This window comes from Colletotrichum orchidophilum (assembly GCF_001831195.1).
Source record: "Colletotrichum orchidophilum strain IMI 309357 chromosome Unknown Scaffold_31.1, whole genome shotgun sequence".
In the NCBI taxonomy this organism is placed as follows: domain Eukaryota; kingdom Fungi; phylum Ascomycota; class Sordariomycetes; order Glomerellales; family Glomerellaceae; genus Colletotrichum; species Colletotrichum orchidophilum.
The window spans coordinates 298806-317906 of NW_019172987.1; the positions used below are offsets into that span (position 1 = coordinate 298806).

Sequence of the window (19101 nt, forward strand, 5' to 3'; positions counted from 1 at the left end):
ACTCAGGTACATCAAGCGTACACGTCAAGCGTGGTCGGTCTGTTTCTTCTTCTTTGACGGATTTTTTCTATCGAAAGCGAAAGGGGTATTGCCAAAGCTAAGCTATGTACGTAAATGGAGATATGTATCAGGACAATAACTGTTGACTGGGTCTGGTTCCGGTGACCCTAACATGATTTGCTGCGAGATTTCGTCAGTGGTTGAAACGATTGAGTGAGATTAAACTACTCACCTTTGAAAAAACGTCGGCTTGACGGATGCCCATTTCGTCTGCAATTTTTGCAAGACGGGCTTTGACGTATATCCGTTGTTTTCTAGTTGCGAAACGACTCGATCCGGTAGCCAACAACGGCCACATACAAGAAACACCAGCTAGGCCTTTGGGCATCTCAGATGTCCCGCATGGGAAGTATGGAGTACTAAGAGAATCGCCGGTCCATCCGAAAAAGTACGGAGTGCTCGAGATGATGTCCGCAACTTGCTCGGTTCCAATCCGGTTGGCGTCAATGTATTCTTTTGTCAGAGTATGGTCGCTCGGTGCGCAGACCCAAGCAATGCAGCGGACAACGACCTGGTTCAGGAGAAGTCGAGATACGTGAGTATTGATGTGCTTTCCGGCTGCCCACACGTTCGGGTAGTCATAAATCGTTCCCGGAAACGCCGAAACGAAGCCGATCTTGTCCTCTGGCACCTCCGCAGCTGATCCTGAGATGACTTTCCTCCATGCTGGTGGACATTTGTCGAACCATACGCCAAGATCGTCGTCCATTTTCCGAGCTCTTTGGAGAAGCTTCAAGGCCTTGTCAATCTTATCAGTTGTTCGTGCTCCCTTCAACAAACTGTCGGCCTCGCCACGGATGAGCGTCGTTTGGAGGTTTAGTACCAAAGCTTGGTGACCGACAGTGTCGCAGACTGCTTGCCGCGCCCACCAAGTCAAGTCTTCCAAAGAAATATTTGCAAAGAAGGTGTATTGCCGGACCTGTTTTACGCGTTAGATGACCCGCCGTAGAATCGCCTGTGGGAAAACGACGTACCGATGTCGCCCGAACAAATTCAAACATGCTCAAGCCAACGCCAGAGTGCGTTTGTTGCGGCCCACGTAGTTTGACTATCGCAGTCGCCCCAGAGATATGTTTCTTGAACCCAGACATTTCAACGTCGTCAGAGACTAGTCCTTCGTAAAAGGCCAAGAGGATTGCCGAGGCAAGCGTGGTATCCTGCCTGACAGCAATCTTATCTTGCATAGCTCGAGTCAAGTCCTCTAACGCTTTGCTATAGTGAAGATGGGCCATCGAGGATAACCGTCGCGAATTTGGCCTACCGGCCAGAGCAGCCATTGACACAGCTGAAAAGGCTGATTGAAGAGGAGACGCTTGGTAGCTGGGCATATTCAGCAGAGGCAGGACGAATGTGAGGATTCCCCTGCCAATTCCGGTTGGAGGGGCAAGCACGTAATTTGCCAGGAAGTAGCATGTCGCTTGTTGGTCGAGAGGTGTCTGCAAGGTGTGCGGCATGCCATATGTTCCCCCTTCGATGTCTTTGAACGAAACGAACGCGTCGGGCGCCTGATTGCTAATGTACGACAGCGAAGAGGCATACGACATGGAAGGCGAGGCTTCAGAAGAGGACGAATTTGAGTACCTGTCAAACCAATCGTCCTCTGTAATTGGAATGATGTGCTGTTTTCGTGGAGGCGGTGCTGCTGGCGGTGTCCATTCCATCACCTGTGGTTGATTTTGGCATTCGTCTTCCGCATCCTGCTCCGTCGCGCGACCCTCCCGAATAGCCTTGCGTAACGCGGCCGACTTCGCCTTGCGGATGGTTGATTGAGTCTCATCGCGAAGGTTGATCTCGAATGCATCCCGATAGCCTGGGCAGACTCTTTTCGACTTGGCGCATTTGAGGCAAAAGGGCTTAGTTTCGTCACACTTGATCCTCCTCGCGCGACAGAGCTTGCATGCCCTGCTCGGGTGACCCGTATTGACCATCTTTGAAGGCAGAGAGGTTAATGGTACGGTAGTACTGTTGCTTTCCTCGTGGAGTGTCCTATGCGCGATCCACGGCCAGTTGGCAGTTCAGGTTTCGAAAGGGTTTGTGTCATGTGGGCGAAACCCCCTATCAAAGTAGGAAATTCGAAGAGGAGTGAGAGGGGCGGACGTGCTTCCCTAAGACATAAAAGGAAAATGGGCAGACAGAACCCGCCTCGTATCAGACGCGGCCGAGGGCGGCTGTTGATGAACGTCGGGAACGGACTGCTCACCGTCGACGCAAGATGGAAGAAGCCGCACAAGGAAGATGATATGTTTCAACTCTAAAACTCGCCCCGCTTGCTTTTGTGACAATCAGCAGCGACGCAGGTTACAAGGCATCTAGCTCAAGAGATGATGTTGCGAGTCAGGTTTGGGGAGGATGGGCAACCGTAGAAATGGGAGCCGGAGAATAATGCTTCCTTCGATGGCAGCCGTTTTGGGGTTCGACCTATTGCACAAGTTTGTTCGGCCAACCGTCAAACCCGACAGTCGAACCTTGGATAAGACCTGTCAGCACATGTCGGCATGCCTCCCCGTCGGCGGCCTGAGCGAATGCGAATTGTTGTTGTCAAGATGCGCAGCAATAACATCAGACGAAACGGTAAGCCCAAGCGTCGCGGCAGCTGAAGGGAGTGAAACCGGAACTCCATGCGAACTTTGCGAAGACAACTGGAGTTTCTGAAACCCAGTCACCTATCACTCTACGCATGAAAACACCCAAACAGGTCTGGCGCCGTTTGTGTCCCCGTCTTCTAGAAGCCTGCCGGTTTGGACGCTGGCCATCCATTTCGGCAGCTCTCAGGGCATCTGCTCCTGACCAAGAAGTTTTTGAATGAAGATCATTGAGGAACTCTCACCGGAAGCTATTGGCTTGAGATATTTCATTTCAATTACGTCTCTGATCGTTTCTTCGTTGCCGAACCTGCTAGTCATCTTGCGGATCCATTAAGCTCGGCAAGGCATGCGACTTGGCTGTTAGAATGACACCACATTGGCAATGAGCTTAGTCTGATTTTATGACGATTAAAACTGGCAGTTGGGCTGTAGCTTGCTCCGAAACGAGCAAGTTCATTCATCTGACGAAGATGATGTCCCCCAAATAAGAGGACCGTCGGATGACTTTGGAGGGGCAAAGGCTCTGTGTGTAGCCCATGCCGCCCCGAATACGGCCCACAGGTCATGGCCTTTTCTCGGCATTCTCGTACAAAACCCGACGGATACAATGGTGTTACCATCGCTCTCGGAACGAGCTCCCAGTCATTCAAGCCTTCGCATTTCGCAGCCATCGTCTGATAAACCAAACTGACGCGTTCACCCGCGAGTCTGGTTTCCTCCCTGACATGACGTGACAGCCTGCAGAAGATCCTTGGTCTCGGTACCTGTCTCTTCCTCTCTCTCTCTCTCTCTCTCTCTCTGTGGTTGCCCAACTGAGTCTGTGAAGAGAATCCGAGTTGATGGAACACCACCAGAGGTGGTGGTGTTCTCCAGCCCTCCGGATATTCATCCCAACGCGCTTCTATCAACGGCCAGATTCTTTCCATTAGGACGATAGCAGAGATCATCTCGTGAACGAATTGTTCCAATACGAAATAAACGGCCGATACTGTACTTGTCATGGATGGGCTACATCTGACCAAACAGATGGAGCTAAGTGAATGCCGTGGATCAACATCTAGAGTCCCGCCGGACTTATGAGACCATCTACTCGCATGTATCAGGGGCCAATGAGCGTTTTTTTTTTTTTTTTTTCATTTACGCGTATTCGAGAGCCTGTGGGGAAACGTGCGAGACAATAGACTGAAGACCATGAATTTGGGCTGGGAGCGGCTTTCACTTCAAGGCTCTCTACCATAATTACTAGTCAACTGGTTATAGTCGAAACGACAGAATCTGATAGGACATACTGATCGGTCCGTCAGAACCTCTCACTGATCCTCAACGCTCCTGTAGTGCCTACGGGCTCCCGTCTCTCTCAGTTTGTAAACTCTGCTGACTCGGGTAGCAGGTGCTCGTTCCCGAAACCCGAATCGCAGTAGATGGTGGACGGAGTGAGCCGTCCCAGCCGTAGCCGGAATACGGATCAGAGGAGCGGACTTGGGATCGGCCAATAGCCCACGCTGGCAAACGTCGTGCATCGACATCGTGTGGTTTTCCCCAGGAAGAACCGAGGAAAGACGTCATTTAGCCGCGGACCATCTTGCGCAGGAAGTTCCAAGATTTGGCTAGAGACTAGGGTATGCCTTGGGAACAAATGGCGACGGAAAGGCTCTTTTTGAGAGTTTTGCTGTTGGTTTCCCACCGGTAGAGCAGGCGCAACAACTGCACATTTAATCCCACATCCCCAACACCAATGTTCACAATCTCCAATGACCACCTTGGGCCCTTCCCAGCGGACATGCTGAGGGGATGAAAAGAGGAGTTCGGGTATGGTGGACACCAATACCACCTCCGAATCCCAACTCCGCCATCCGCTGCCCTGGAAACATTTTAAGTTATCGCAGCACGAAACCAAAAGGAGTTGCCGTGCGGCAGCTGTCAGGGTTAGGGGGGGCTTAGTGGACGATCATATAGCTAAGCGGCCTCCGCCCAGCACACGTGTGCAAGCCCGCGTTTCCTTACCGACAGCGGGTGTGCAATGACCACATGGCGATCCGCAGCCTGCAAGATTTAAGCTTGATGATGGCTCAGGGCAGATCGACGCAGGCATGGTGTTACGATGCTTTCATCAGCGGGCAGAGTCATCAAATCCCGCCCTGATGGAATTACCAGTTTACCGAGACCGATGCCATCTGCTCTTAATCTGGAAGCAAACTCTCCGGCCGCACGGCCAAGGTGGGATCCTAAACATTTCCGAAGCTCTCTGGATCTTTAATACCACCCACCTACGTCTAAACCTTTGCAGGATGCGGGAAGATCATCGAGGCCGATGCGCCTGTCAACCATCGCGGGAGGAGCAGATGCTGTCAAGCAGAAAAGCTTCTCTCGCAAGATCAGACATCTTGACATGGCACACCAACAGAATAAACACCAACCTGGGTAAAGTCCTGATACATCCGTACACTGATCGGTGCTTTACTTCTTTACGTCTGAATAGGGTGTGGGCCAAGCTCATTCCAACCTGGCCACCTCTACGCATAGAAAAAAAAAAAACAAAAGGTTGCTCGCTGGGACAACGGCCGGTATTGTAGGAAGCACGAGGCGTTGCAAAATACGTTGGGATCTACACGGAAGGCATGGATAGTTGTTGTCTAAATTACTTCAATAGTGCCCATTGAGGAGAACCAGGTAGGGCTCAGTAGCCAGCATGAAGCCTGGAGATGGGGAATCAGCCGCAACATCAGGTCGGACTCGCATTGCTCGCATCATCGAACGGCGTAGAGTGATGACGGGATGGTCAACGGCAGACACATAAATGACAGCCAGTTGCCATATTGAGCTGACAGACCCGTCAGGATGGGTCCCAGTGAGTCGCATGCCTCGGGGTGCGAACAGACAGCCCACGCAGGCTGGACACTACAAGAGACAGCAAGAGACAGGTGGCGACAGGCAAGACAATTGTAAAAGACGAGACGAAAAGCCATCTCCTCAGCTGAGTTGCCTAGTTGGGGACCACTCTCTGCTGAGAGCACCGTTTCCTCGTCCCAAAAGGGAAATCATTCGTTATTCCCCAACAGCGCCTGAAACGAACTTCCTCCGACGACTTGCCTGAGAGGGCAAGTCGGCGGAAAGTCTGCAAACACACCTCAATACTGTCCTAATACCGGCCCGCTACTGAAAACTCGCCCAACGTCGCAGAGAACCAGCTGTGAGTGATCCGGAGTCGGGAAAGGAGTCTGTAGAGGGGAAGAGGAGGAGAAATGGCGAGGAGGATGGAGCGCAGAGACGAGATGGTTGGGATGAGCTGCGGCGAAGTTGATTCTAATAAGGGTCTCGCTGACGCCAAAAACCGTTTCCTATTCTTAATCCTTCTTTTTCGAACAAGAAAACAAGAAAAAGTGCCACATCGTTGAACGAAGCGACACCGAATCGAGATACCCAAACATTGCTTTCTGCTTTTGAAAAGTCGAATACCCGCGGACGAAACGCCGCCGTTTGAAATTTTCGAGTACAGTCATCCAGCATAGTCTTTCGTCATAATCAACACGTCACAAGAAGCGGAAAGCCGGACTCTCTTCCTAATCGACGAACCCGATCTGCGTACGCCTTGCCGTTAGAACCCATCAGCCCTACTGCCCCTACTGGCCTATCTGGGTATGCCCATTGCGGCACTCTTCAAGTCCGGAATCCCGCAGAAGGTCGTCAGCGTTTTACAAAGCAGCCTGCCCAATCTCTTGGTCAGTCCACTGCTACGGGGAGGCCCGCTTGCCTATTCCATACATGCAGCTCGCCACTACGTGAGCCGCAATGCAGTCTGGGACTCTGTCCACCCCGACCATTGACTCAAGTCCGTTTAAGGCTTCTCACACATAGGGACTCACTTGAGACTTCTTACCCGCATTTGCTTGTTTCCTATCTGGCTTGCCTTCCCCTTTCAACATCGTCTAACTCCGGCTGTCTCCAAAAGTCGACTCCCCGTCCATATCCCTGATTCGGCAAACACTTGAGCAAAAGAGGCATCGTGCCTCACGTTTAAAAGCAACCATGGCCGGTCTTGCCGGTTTACTGTCTGCCGCGGCTCCTCTTATATCTTTCAACTTCGTCGTCGCGGAGGCAGCCAAGGCGGCACAGGTTTCTACATCACCAGCACTTCAGCTTGCACAGGTGGCAGCATCCGTACCAAAGCCAGCAGCAACACCGTTGTCATCAACACCACTGTCAAATCCACGGAGACCTGCCGCGCCGGCCGTAGCACTAGCAACTTTGGCCTCTCAAAACCCCTCAATAGCAAAAGCGGGTGTCCCGCCGCTTGCTGGTCAGCTTCAACTTCCACAAGTCATTGTTGAGACCAATTATGTTGTGTACACCCAGATAAAGACCGCTGCGCCGTCATATATCACTGTTACACAAACCATACGACCGCCGCCGCCACCACCGCCTCCTCTTCCACCTCCACCACCGCCTCCTCTACCACCTCCTCCAAAGCAAGCACCTCCGCTGTCACCTCCTCAGCAGGTACAGCCTCTATCTCCTCCAAAGCAAATCCAGCCTTCGCCGCCACCGAGGCAAATTCAACCTCCCGCACCACCAAGACAGATACAAGCTCCTTCACCCCCGAAGCAAGTTCAACCTTTACTGCCGCCATACCAGGTCCAACCCCCTTCACTGCCGAAGCAAATACAACCCCAAACACCCCCTAAACAAGTTGAACCACCGAGACCTCCATCTCGGCCACCTCCTGCGGCTAAAAGTCCAGGACCGAATGCGGTGCCTCTTGTAATCCCCGCCCCATTAGTAGTGCCGGCACAACCATCATCACCATCAAAACCAACACCAGATATCACGGCCCCGTTGGCTGCTGCCTCACCTTCACCGGCACCACCGCCAGTTCTCAACCCCATGGATGCCCCGGGTCCAGAGAGGGGTGGCTCGCCCAATCCGAACCCCAACCCTCAGGCTCAGGCTGGCCCTCCAGGTGGTCCTCCCATGGGGCCGCCCGATCCGGCGAGTGGTGCGTTTCCAGGTGGTATACCGAACAAGAATATCGACTTGCCCGTCACCATTATGTTCATGGTACTATTCATGCTTGGGGCCTACGTTCACTTGACCATCTACCGGAGGAACGCCAAGCGTGGCCACAAGTTCCTAATCTCGGATATTGTCTTCGACTTCTGTATGATCCGAACGGTGACTTGCATCTTCCGGATTACCTGGTCGATTGTGTCGACGAGAGGGGTTGTATTGCTGGCGTTGATCACTGAAAATGGAGGGTATGTAAAGTGGTCCGAGCCGCTGTCGTAATGAACGTTTTGCTAACATATTGCAAAGTGCTGCCCTTCTGTTTGCTGTTAATATCTTCTTCGCGCAGCGTCTGTTACGCTCAATCCACCCCAAGGCAGGATGGTGCACCGCGTTCAGCCAGTTCAGCTTGATCTTGCTCTTCTCGGTTCCAGCTTTCATCCTCCTCAACATGACGTCGACAATTGTCGCCTTCTTCAGCGTCGGCAACGTGGATCGTCTGGAGACGACTGACGAACTGCTCAAATTCGGAAGTTCATGGAACACCTTTCTCTCCACCTTTCCTGTCCTTGTTGTGAGCGGATGCCTGTCTGTGCCAGGCCCTAAACCTGAGAAGTTTGGTTCTGGCTCACAGAGGGTCAAGGTTGCTCTTCTCTACCTGGGATCGTTTCTCTTGATCACCGGACAATCTATCCGTCTGTTTGCCGTCTTCAATAAGGAATTACCAGGAGCAACCCCGAGCGTCATCTATGGCAAAGCGGTGTTCTACACTACCGGTTTCTTTTTTGAGCTCATCGTTGTCGCCCTCTATGCTGTCATGCGAGTTGACCTCCGGTTCCACATCCCCAATGGAGCTAGCGGGCCCGGGGACTACTCCGGCGACAGGGACAAGGGTAGCTACTCGGTTGAAGAGATTGAGCGGCTCATTGACGATTTGGAGGTACCACACCAGATTATGCGTGAGAGAAAGGGTCCAGAAGACATGGAGATGGTATTTACCATCTTCTTCGCCACCAAGAACGCCGAGAAGGATAAGGAGAAGAAGGAAGCCGGAGGAGAAGGATTAGACGAAACGTCATCTGGCTCCAACGCCGAGGACGCAACGTTGCCAGAGAGGCCGAAGAGAGTCACCAGAAGGCAAACGCTCATCGACGCTATCAACCGGCCTCCGCGGCTGCCCAGAACACCGTCGGCGTACCCAGATATTCCGGACATGTATGCCCAGATGGGTGAGCCAGAGTTGCCGCCGCCGCCTAGACGCCCTACGAGGCCGTCCATGTATTCTCAGTTTGACAATGGGCAAGCGTACGACGCTAGGGCCGATGTGGGGTATCAGCAGTATTGGGGTGCATCGCCGCCTTACGGAAACGAGAAGGAGGGCATGAGAAGCCAAGACTTGAGACGGTGAAGGACAAAGAAAGTGAAGCATTGAGAGCGAAGCGAGCGAGTTGCGAACGGGAGCCGCTTGGGCGTCCGTCTGATGTATACTAGCCACATCACATATCATGATTACACTCCACTGATGGCGGGCTTTCACGCCGGAAGCAATGACATATGAGAAAGAAGAATGAATCAAATGTTGACAGCCATGCCGTATCCACTCGTTAATCCTTGGCTGGCCTCATCATGGGAATCATGTGTGACGACTGGCCTGCATTAGTCATAATCGCGAAGCCCGCTCGGGAGTAGAGGTCAACAATGTATGCCTCAGCGTCGAGATACATTGGGTAGCCCATCTCATCTGCGATCTCGGTCCCTCTTTGAAGGAGAGCTTTAGCATAGCCTCTTCGAAGGTATGCCGGATCGGTGAATATCAGTTCAAAGTCTGACATCTGGTTAGCGGTTGCGGGTGGGCGGCCGGAAGGATGGCAATCGGGAAGCTTGGTCGTGGTGAGTGAACCGGTTGGTCGAGCTCGAAGATGACATACAAACATGAGGGTTCTTGCCCATGACGCGGTTGTGTTGAGACGCCATGTCGGAGAAGAACTCGTCAAGTAGCTCATCTTTTTGCCCTGCATTGGCGGACGGCCATCGTTTGCGCCACGACCAGGTTCCGTTGTCTTCGGGGCGGATAATCCAGATAAGGGTGGTGGCCACAGGCTCTCCTTGAACAGGACAGCTGTCAGTCAAACGCTACGAATGCATAGATTGGCGACGACTCAGCGGAGTCCGAAGTCCGGTAGGGGCTGGCAAGATCGGGATTCGGACAGCCGGCAGAGTCGGTGATGTCGTGGAGTTTGGCTACCTTTCTCGTTTCTGACAACAGAAACCTGGCCCTCTTGGGAACCGTGCTCCTTGGAGAACATGAACTGCTTGTAGGCGTCGGTCACGTAAGCCCGGCCGTATTCGTTCTGGGGAAACATGGTCTGGAAGAAGTCACCGTTGAAAGACTTGAGGAAAATTTCGGCAATGGCGGGAGCGTCTTCTGGCCTGGCCGGCTCGACGAAGACGGGTGCCGCCGCCATTGAAAGGGAGATTGCCGGTGACGTTGGGGACGGAAAGAATGAGCGTCAGAGCGAACAACAGATCAGATGCCAAGAAGGAAGAGGAGGAACCGCGGAGAAATGGATGCTAGTGAGGCTCAACGGCTGGTGAGACGGTTCGGGTGGGAGAAATGAGACGAAGTTGGCCTTTGACGTTGAAGGAATCAGCCCAGTATTTCAAGGTCGGCACTTATGGCCAAGGCATGGCACGACTCCGAGGCCGAGGCCGACTAATAGGATGTGGACAGCGGGGTGCAAACGCACCCCTAGACGGCGTCCACCGAAAGTCCTTGACTCGAATGCGAGCTAGTGCTTCCGTACCCCACGAACACCTCTTCTGCGCGGAGGGCGGAGGTGTCTCATCAATACGTAGGTTGCTCTGGTCATCCAACCATGCTCGAGAGTGCTTCTGTGCGAGATGGAAGAGGAAGGTCGAGACAAACAACCAAGTTTCTTATCCATGTCCAATAGCAAGAGTGAAGCTAAAGTCTGACAGTCAGACAAACATGACGTGCCTACACGATCTCGCGGCACTCGCTCCCGAGACCAAAGGGAAAATTCATTGCAGGCTGACGTTGATTGAAGCCCAAATCAAGACGGGGTCAGCCCCCCTTGGCCTCGAGGAGAGGCAAGAAGTTCCAACATAAGGTAGGTCGATGGAGGAGGCCCGGGGCCCGTGGCCCGTGGCCTGGATAAGTTGTTCCGCTTACATAATGCCAAAGCTGTCGGCAGTTTTGCCGGAGGCATATTACCTAAGTGGTGGGGCATCCACTGGCGAAGCTGAAGTGGTCACGTGCATCCAGATCCTGCTACGCGTTTGCGACGCGTCTCCCAAGCAGATGCATCACGTCGAGATCTCTGGCTTGCAACTCTGGCAGACTTCCACCACTTCGCATCCCCGCACATCCCTCATTAGCCTTCCCCGCACCACAGCCAACATGTCTGACTTCGAAGATGAGATGGATGTCGATGTTCCTGTGTCTAAGGACATTACCTTTTCCTCGGACACCAAGCAGGGCAAGCGCAGCGCCGCCAACCTCCCCGTCGAAGCTGAAGACAGTCTGCCATGGGTTGAAAAGTACCGCCCAGTGAGCCTAAACGACGTTTCCGGCCACCAGGATATCCTCACCACGATTAACAAGTTTGTCGACTCAAACCGCCTCCCCCACCTCCTCCTCTACGGGCCTCCGGGAACCGGCAAGACCTCGACGATTCTTGCTCTGGCTCGACGCATCTACGGCACCGAGAACATGCGGCAGATGGTCCTCGAACTCAACGCCTCAGACGATCGCGGAATCGACGTCGTCCGCGAGCAGATCAAGACCTTTGCCTCGACAAAACAAATCTTTACCCTCGGGCCCTCGACCAAGTCGGGTAGCGGCGGCGGAATGGCGTCGTACAAGCTCATCATCCTCGACGAGGCCGATGCCATGACGAATACGGCCCAGATGGCGCTGCGCCGCATCATGGAGAAGTACACCGTCAACACGCGCTTCTGCATTATTGCAAACTACTCGCACAAACTCTCACCAGCATTGCTATCAAGATGCACAAGGTTCCGATTCAGTCCATTGAAGGAGCGTGATATTAGAGTCTTGGTGGACAAGGTCATCGAGGAGGAGCATGTCAAGATCATTCCTGACGCGACGGACGCATTGGTGAAGCTTAGCAAGGGCGACATGAGACGAGCGCTCAACGTACTCCAGGCATGTCACGCCTCAAGTGAGTAACTCACCTACCTGGTTGTACATCTAGACTACCATGGCATACTGACAGCACTCAGGTACACCGCTGCAACCCAAGAACGCACCCAAGGTGGCCGAGGCCGACATTGTGAGGGAGACCATCTCCACCGAGACCATATACAACTGCATTGCCGCCCCTCAGCCTGACGCAGTGCAGGAGATTCTGGACGTTCTCCTGAGCACAACGGACGTGACATCTTGCCTGAACACGATCAACACATTAAAGGTGTCACGGGGTCTCGCCCTCGCAGACATTATTACGGCTTTGGCAGAGCAGCTGGCGACGCTCGAGGTCAAGCCGGAGATTATGATCAAATGGCTTGATGGACTAGCAGACATTGAGCACAGGGTAGCCGGCGGCGGCAGCGAGACAGTGCAGACGGGAGCCGTGGTGGGCGTCATCCGGAGCGGAGCCGAATTAATGAGCAAATAACCAAGTCACTGACGAGAGGGCGGTGACGGGGCATAAATGGACAGGTAGTTTACGAAGTCATGATCATCCACGATTCTCGGCCCGAGTGGCTTCTGATGGGATGCCGATGTGCCGTCTTCTGCCTAGTCTGGGTCAAGCGGCACCACCCAACCCCCACTTGATCTGAGGGGATAGACGGTGCTAATTTCGGGACACGTGCAATCAGTGACAGCATTACGTGCCAGAACGCTGGGTGGACCGCGACTTGTCGGGGTTGGCTTCGAGGAAGACAGCCGTGGAATGCAATGTCTGGCCATCCTTAGCCACCCGCTGCTGATTCTCTGCCCTGCCCTGCCAAGCCTGCCCTGCCGTGGCTGTGGCGTACTGGCAAATCGCGCGCGCCGATGTCTTCAATCTGAGTCAAGTTGAAGCAAAAAAGTCCGTCACTCTCCCGTGATACTTACTCAGGATCGAGTCATCAAAATGTTAACAAAGCCAAGAGAGAAACGGATAACCGTCAAGGTGTATTGATTGAAAATTTACGAATCGGAATGTTGATTTGTACTGTCAAATAACCAACCAAGGTTCTTCTACTGCGACCGCGCACTCTAACCGGTCTACTTTGCGGCCTACAAACCACGGCTATTGAAAACCTAGACGTCTTTTCCAAACAAACGCCAAATCCGTCTCCAAACCAAGTCTTGCCTCGCCTGTAACGTCATAATGATATACACACACCCAAAGAAGAAAAATGTACACATGCTTGTGGTTCTACACAAATGTCAAACCGCCAGCCGAACGCCTGGTCAATTCAGCTCCCATGGGAAAGGTTTGGTTTCTCCCTGGCGAGGAGATTCCGAGTCAAGCGAATTCCAACGGAGGGGTATGTTTTCCCCGCCACGTCCAAGATTACCGCATCCAAGTCCCTGGCGTACTTGCACATGGGATATAGCGCCACGTGAAACATACGTCAGGTCTCAAAGCCTTGGATGGCAGTTGTGCTTGCGTTGTAGCAGGATCTCAGCGCTGCTCTTTCGCAGCGACGTAAATCTCTGGTGTCGACACCTACTTGGTGATGATTGGCGCGTTCCCGCTTCAGACATCGGGCCACTTCACCGGGCCGCACTCGCCCTGTTGCTCGATCCAGGTGTTGATCTTCTCTACGGCCCAGCCGGACATGGTGCGCTTCTCGTCCGTGGACTCACGCTTGACGGGGTGGCCAAGCTTCCACGCCCAACTGAAACCACAGACGCCGTCCTTGTATTGAAACGAGAAGCAGGACTTGTCGGTCTCGCAGGCCTTGCGGCAGTGCCCAAAGGAAAGGTGCGCCACCTTCTCCTCGTTTGTCAAGTCCTCCTTTTTGGCTCGGTTGAGTTGCCAATCCTGATGCTTGTTCGCTGATTCATCGAGGAAGAACTGATCATCGGCAAGGTTGTCCCAGTCGGCGCGCTCGGGTTGCATACGGGGCGCAAAGAATTCGTGGTAAATATCCTTGATGCGCATGACGGGGGGCGGCTGGGGCAGACTCGGATCGGCGTAGCGCTTGTGCTCGTATTCCCAAAAGGTTGAGATCTCCTCGGCATTCATATGATGCATCGTCACGATGGGGTGGCACCAGTGGGTAGGGCCATAGGGAAGGGTGAAGGGCTTCTCGCCGTTGATCGTGGGCCACTGGGAAATGGTCAGTCGAAAGTATTCACGCCAGTTCCAAATGCTGATTGGCACTCACTACGTTGTGGACGTTCACGTCGGCATTGTCCTTCATGGCAAGGGCAAAGATGTAGTCGCCGCAGCATTCCTTGCTCGCACGAACATCCCACTTGTTGCCGACATCCTCATGATCCGCGATCATGTCGTGCATAGCCGCCTGGGAAATAATGTAGCCACTGCCGCCATGGCCGAAGACAAAGTTGCGAATCATGGTAACGCTACCCAGATAGTGCTTGTTTTTGGGATTTAGGTTCTTGAGCCACTGAACAAGCGTGGGCCACAGCACGTAGGTATCGGCGTCGATGTAAATGTACCAGTCGTAGTTGGGGCGCATACGGTAGGTCTTCTCCGCGATGTGGACATTCTTGTACTTGTCGAGATTCCAGCCCTCGTCCTTGCTTACAGCCAGCTTGTTGCAGCTCTGCTGATCGGCCTGGCAAGCCTTTTGACGGCGATATAAGTCAAAGTCCTGGTTACCTTCCATGGCCTCGGGAAGGACCTTGTCGAGACTGTCCCGAATGTGATAGTTTGCGACGGTCTGGTCGAGATCGGAGAAGATGAGGAATTCGGGCAGACACTTGAGCATGGTCATGAGCTGTGTGGGCACCTTGTCGAAGGACTCAGTGGCGCCCGTCTTCATGACGACGAGGATGTTGCTCGTATCGGGGAAGGTGTCGCAGACGGGGTCGTGAGGGCGGTACGGAATGTCTTGGTTCGATACGTTGTGCTGCGCGAAGTGGTCATCTTGGTAGGTCGGGGGCGGCGAGGGAGGCTGAGGACGGCCATCGGGGCCGGCACTGGGTGAGCTGCCGGGAGGCGGAGGCGGGTTGTGGCCTTTGAAGGGGTGGTAGTTGGGGCCTTCGATAGCCCAGTCGCCGCCGAGTCTCCTCGAGGAGATGAGGAAGATGACGGCGGTGACGGAAACGAGGGCGAGAACTGTGAGGGCGCGGCGGGATAACATATTGATGGCGACTCTGGGGTTTACACAAACGTCATTCCGTCTTTGGCTCAATCCCATGATAGCACACACGTCGTCTTTTGTGGTGAGAGGGTGCCGGCGGCGGCGGCGGCGACGACGACGACGTTAGTTGCCGGGCTCGAGTGTCGGAGGCAAAAACGTGTACCGGTAATCGGGTATCGACTGGCTGCGTTTGCTGGTGGAGAAGAAAAAATCCGGCAGAGGTTGGCGAGTCGGGATAACTGGCGGATTGCGCGCGCTCGCGTGTCGCCAGAAATTTTAGGTTGTAAGATACGGGTGGCAGAGAGAAAACTTTCAAAGAGGCCGAGGAACGGAAAGAAGGGAATAGCCCAAAGAGTAAGGAAAAATATGCTGGGTCGGAGTATCTCAGCCACGGGTGCGCCAAAGCCAAAGGGTACGGATATGTGAAGCAGCAAAGCTTAAGATAGTGTTGGTTGGAATGTGGAATGGGAAGTAGGAAAGGCTGGAGGAGGGCGGGCCGTCACAGAAAAGAAGAGTTGGACCCCTGCCTGAGGTATGAGGTAGGTGGTTTGGTGAGAACCTGGAAAGCACCAAGGTAGGCAGCTTAGGAAAGTACCTGGAACAACTGCGCAAGTTAACACTGGGTAGGTGAGTAAGGCGGGAAATCGAGAAAAGCGAAAGACATGAGGCTGCGCGGGTGCCTTCGGCAAGCAGTGGCCTGGCAAGATGAGGTGAAGCAGACGTGTCCAAGTTAAAGTGCGCAAGGAAAATAAAAACGGACCCGAGAGGAGGGACACGCTGGGCCCAGAAGGGGTGATGGGGTTGAGATGGATGGATGGCGTGGGGAGCCAAGCGCCAAGCGCAAGAGTTCAGGACAAGGAGAACAAGGCAAACGAGGGAGGGGCCAAAACGGTCCGTCCATCCTCGGGACGCTGGCTCGCGAGCTACGTTGCCGCCCAAGCGACCAAAGCTAACTGTCAATCAGTCCTCCAGAGGCGTGTTGTGTATCCGTACGTGCCTACCTTACCGTACCTACCTTACCTTGTCTGTATCCGTATATTTAGACATGTAGCCACAGAGGACAGAGTCAGGTACCGTCGCAAAGAAGGCTACGCCGAGTTGGAGATGCTGGACTTGCCCCCACTGTCTTGTTCGAGGTTGAGGAGCTGAATGAACTTTGTCCTTAACAATTTGTGGGTTTCTTTTGGTCCTTGGCTTGGCTTTCACTTTCAGGATGGGATGAAATGAACCTTGGTCGAGTTGGGGCAATTGAAACCGACAAGGGTAAGGTGGACGGTAAGGTAGGTACGGATACCCGCTCTGTATGTACGTGCCTCGCGGGGTTACCTGACGTTAGGTAAGGTGAGGTACGTGGTAAGGTTCCTTAGGCGTCGTACAAGAGCCGGTACGTATCTCGTTCCGCAGTCCGCAGCCCGCAGCCAGCACCCTCGACCGGCGACTTTTCCACCTGTTTTCCACCTGTCCTTCCGCCCGGTCAGTCTGCTGACTCCGTGTCAGGTCTCTGCGTCTCTGCGTCTCTACGGATAGCAGGAGCGGCTTGCCACTTGCCACCTGCCACCAGCCACTCGCCATTTGCTCCTTCCCCAATCTGCGTGGGACAGGGCGAGTTCAAAAGACGGCAGGATCACACGCAGGGGTGGAGATGCTTATGCTGGAACCACACCACCTGGTTGGCTCAAAATGGCCTGGGCGGTCAGGCACGCAGGCAGCTCTTGAAAGATGACGAGATGGATGCAGGCAGGCAGGCTCGGCACGGCAGAGTAAGCAAGGGGAAAATAAGGAGAAGGCTCTGCACTCTGCGCTCTGCACTACCAGGTACCCACCTCCCGGGCTTCGTACAAGGTACATGAAGATAATAGAGAGACCATCCAAATAGGGAATGACGGCAAGCACAACCGAGATGCACACGAGCGGATTAGACCATGGGAGCATAAAAAGGGGCTGCACTGTGCCATGGTGGTGCGTAACCTTTCAATACGGACCATCCGGAGGATGGAGGGTACACAACACCACCATTGCAAATGGATTACGATAGGTACCTTGTCCATTGAGTTGCATTTGGTAACAAAGCCCAGGATGCTCAGCTCCGCAGACGGTACGGATAGCGGACGCCTTTTTCGTAAAGACTGTCCGTACATACCTACGGATACAGGTACTCTGCCATACTATATCCGTACTATGGCACACAGCGCAAACTGCCTCGTGCTTCCGCTCATCTCCCGTGCCTCAGCCCAAGGTACTAAGTAGGTGCTGCACTCTTCCTCCCCATCCGTCTGACAAACAAAACCAAAGGACTGGCAGCCAACAACTGCGTTTCCGGTCTAGTCAGAAGCCACTGTGCCACTCCAACACGACCTTCCTTCACGCATCGACTGCCTCCAACGGCGGTACATACTACCTAACCAGTCCCCTCACGGATCTACAGGTGGACTCTTAGATGCCACGGGTGCCTTACCTTAGACGGCAGCACCAAGTCTCTTAGGTACCTTGCTGCAGGTTTGCTGCAGGTGCCCCAGTAAGGCAAAGCCGCGAGTTTCGGTCTGCCCTTGGCTCGAGTACCCGGACAAAGAATTCAATAAGGTAGCAAGACAACCTAGACAAAGGTGCTCTATTTCTTCTCTCGAGATACCCAGCCAGTGATGCCGACAAGATTTTCGAGTCAAGTCAAGCTTTCGGGCGGTGGCACACATCCCGGTCTCGAGCACGAGCACTCACCCCCACAAGGCACGTCCTACACCGCCTTACCGGTACTCCATCTCAACCATTCCACCAATCCATCACAACTTCCTTTTATGTTCAATTAACACTCACTCGACAATCTAAGCTTATACCTACGAGGCGGCTGAAGTGCAAAGTACACTAAAGTGAGACGACGGGACAATACTGACACTGTCACTCACCTCAAACGGAACATAACCCGTCCCTATTTCTGAACATGTCTTAATTTTGCTTGACACCATCAGCCATCGGGGGCTGTCAATCTAATTCCGCCTGGTGCTCCGTGCTCCCCGTTGATTCATTTACCACACTCGAAAACCGAAATACCAGCTGGCCCTTCACTCTATTTGACTTCTCGCGCACCGTTTCAATGTCGGTCTCGAACTCGTGTCTACCACTAATCATCATCGCTCACGCTGGGCGTAGTAGAATTATTTGTCACACAACATTATATCAATTAACGTGGTCTTCGCGAAGCATATATATCTCCCTCCAATGTGCTCTGTGCCCCAGAATATGCATGGGATAGCTGCAACCCAAAGAACATTTATTTTGTGGCAAGCGTGTTTTATTCAATGTGCGACCAATAGAAACCGAATCATAACCCCAAAACGAAGCTTACAATGGGTTGCCAGAATCCAACCAAACGCCCGCGGCTATCGAACACTTGCCCTTCGCGATGCATTTTACTCACAATATCGACTCTGTCCATCTGTTGGGCTTCACCAAAGTCTTGGCTAAAAACAAAGCGCCCTATAGGGCACATTTCTTCTTGCTTCATACCATTTGAAGTTGGCCCGATTTGCCCAAGTTGCGACTTTTTTTTTTTTTTTGAATCGCCGTTGAGCCTTTGGTACGTCCGGCCCGTCCCATAGCCAAGTCTCCAACCTTGCGGGTCAATTAGAAGCTACAAAATTGTGATGTTTTCTGTCTCAACGGCCTACAGAGATTGAGTGATGAGAGAGCCACATCAACTGATCCAAGAATGCACCTTTAATTTGTTCACACGGAGAACGATGGGCATTATACGAACTGCATGAATCCAAGTACAATGCGAAATTAATTCACAGCGTTCATATGTGCTAATAGTTACCCCATTTCCGTTCACTTGCCGAGTCTGTGATGTCCGGTTCCGAAAAAATATATTGGCCACCCATTTCTACGCGAGGGTCTACAAGACCAAGTGGTTGACATTTACGTTGAGCACTTTTCTCCGGCGCAGCCAGGCCAAACTTGGGACATGGTTGAATAGACATAGAAAGCTGAAAAGTCAGGGAGTAAAGTATTATTCAACTGGAGATGTTGTGACCAAAGACCGCCGCTTCAATTCACAGACCGTTCAATTCTACTCCAAACATTTTTATGAAGTGCCTCAAATATGTATTTTCTAAGAGCTTTACACCATTGAAAGCACAGAAACCAAGTC

At 53.1% G+C, this 19101-nt stretch overlaps 5 protein-coding genes across 5 annotated transcripts; 2 read left to right on the forward strand and 3 right to left on the reverse strand.

Annotated features, from left to right (window-relative positions):
* Window positions 1-193: 193 nt before the first annotated feature.
* Window positions 194-1988, reverse strand: CORC01_04717 (uncharacterized protein; the record flags this gene model as incomplete). Its single annotated transcript, XM_022616364.1, has 2 exons — window positions 194-979; window positions 1035-1988. The coding sequence occupies 2 exons, from the start codon at window positions 1986-1988 to the stop codon at window positions 194-196; spliced, it is 1740 nt and encodes a 579-aa protein (XP_022477215.1).
* A 4683-nt stretch (window positions 1989-6671) lies between these two features.
* CORC01_04718 (uncharacterized protein) lies at window positions 6672-9054 on the forward strand (the record flags this gene model as incomplete). The annotated part of the gene is made up of 2 exons (XM_022616365.1): window positions 6672-7897; window positions 7956-9054. 2 exons carry the CDS (start codon window positions 6672-6674, stop codon window positions 9052-9054), a joined length of 2325 nt encoding a protein of 774 aa, XP_022477216.1.
* Window positions 9055-9250: 196 nt separating this feature from the next.
* Window positions 9251-10111, reverse strand: CORC01_04719 (uncharacterized protein; the record flags this gene model as incomplete). The annotated part of the gene is made up of 3 exons (XM_022616366.1): window positions 9251-9471; window positions 9575-9751; window positions 9892-10111. The coding sequence occupies 3 exons, from the start codon at window positions 10109-10111 to the stop codon at window positions 9251-9253; spliced, it is 618 nt and encodes a 205-aa protein (XP_022477217.1).
* A 731-nt stretch (window positions 10112-10842) lies between these two features.
* Window positions 10843-12307, forward strand: CORC01_04720 (replication factor C; the record flags this gene model as incomplete). Its single annotated transcript, XM_022616367.1, has 2 exons — window positions 10843-11851; window positions 11913-12307. 2 exons carry the CDS (start codon window positions 10843-10845, stop codon window positions 12305-12307), a joined length of 1404 nt encoding a protein of 467 aa, XP_022477218.1.
* A 1074-nt stretch (window positions 12308-13381) lies between these two features.
* Window positions 13382-15014, reverse strand: CORC01_04721 (uncharacterized protein; the record flags this gene model as incomplete). The annotated part of the gene is made up of 2 exons (XM_022616368.1): window positions 13382-13957; window positions 14016-15014. 2 exons carry the CDS (start codon window positions 15012-15014, stop codon window positions 13382-13384), a joined length of 1575 nt encoding a protein of 524 aa, XP_022477219.1.
* Window positions 15015-19101: the final 4087 nt, after the last annotated feature.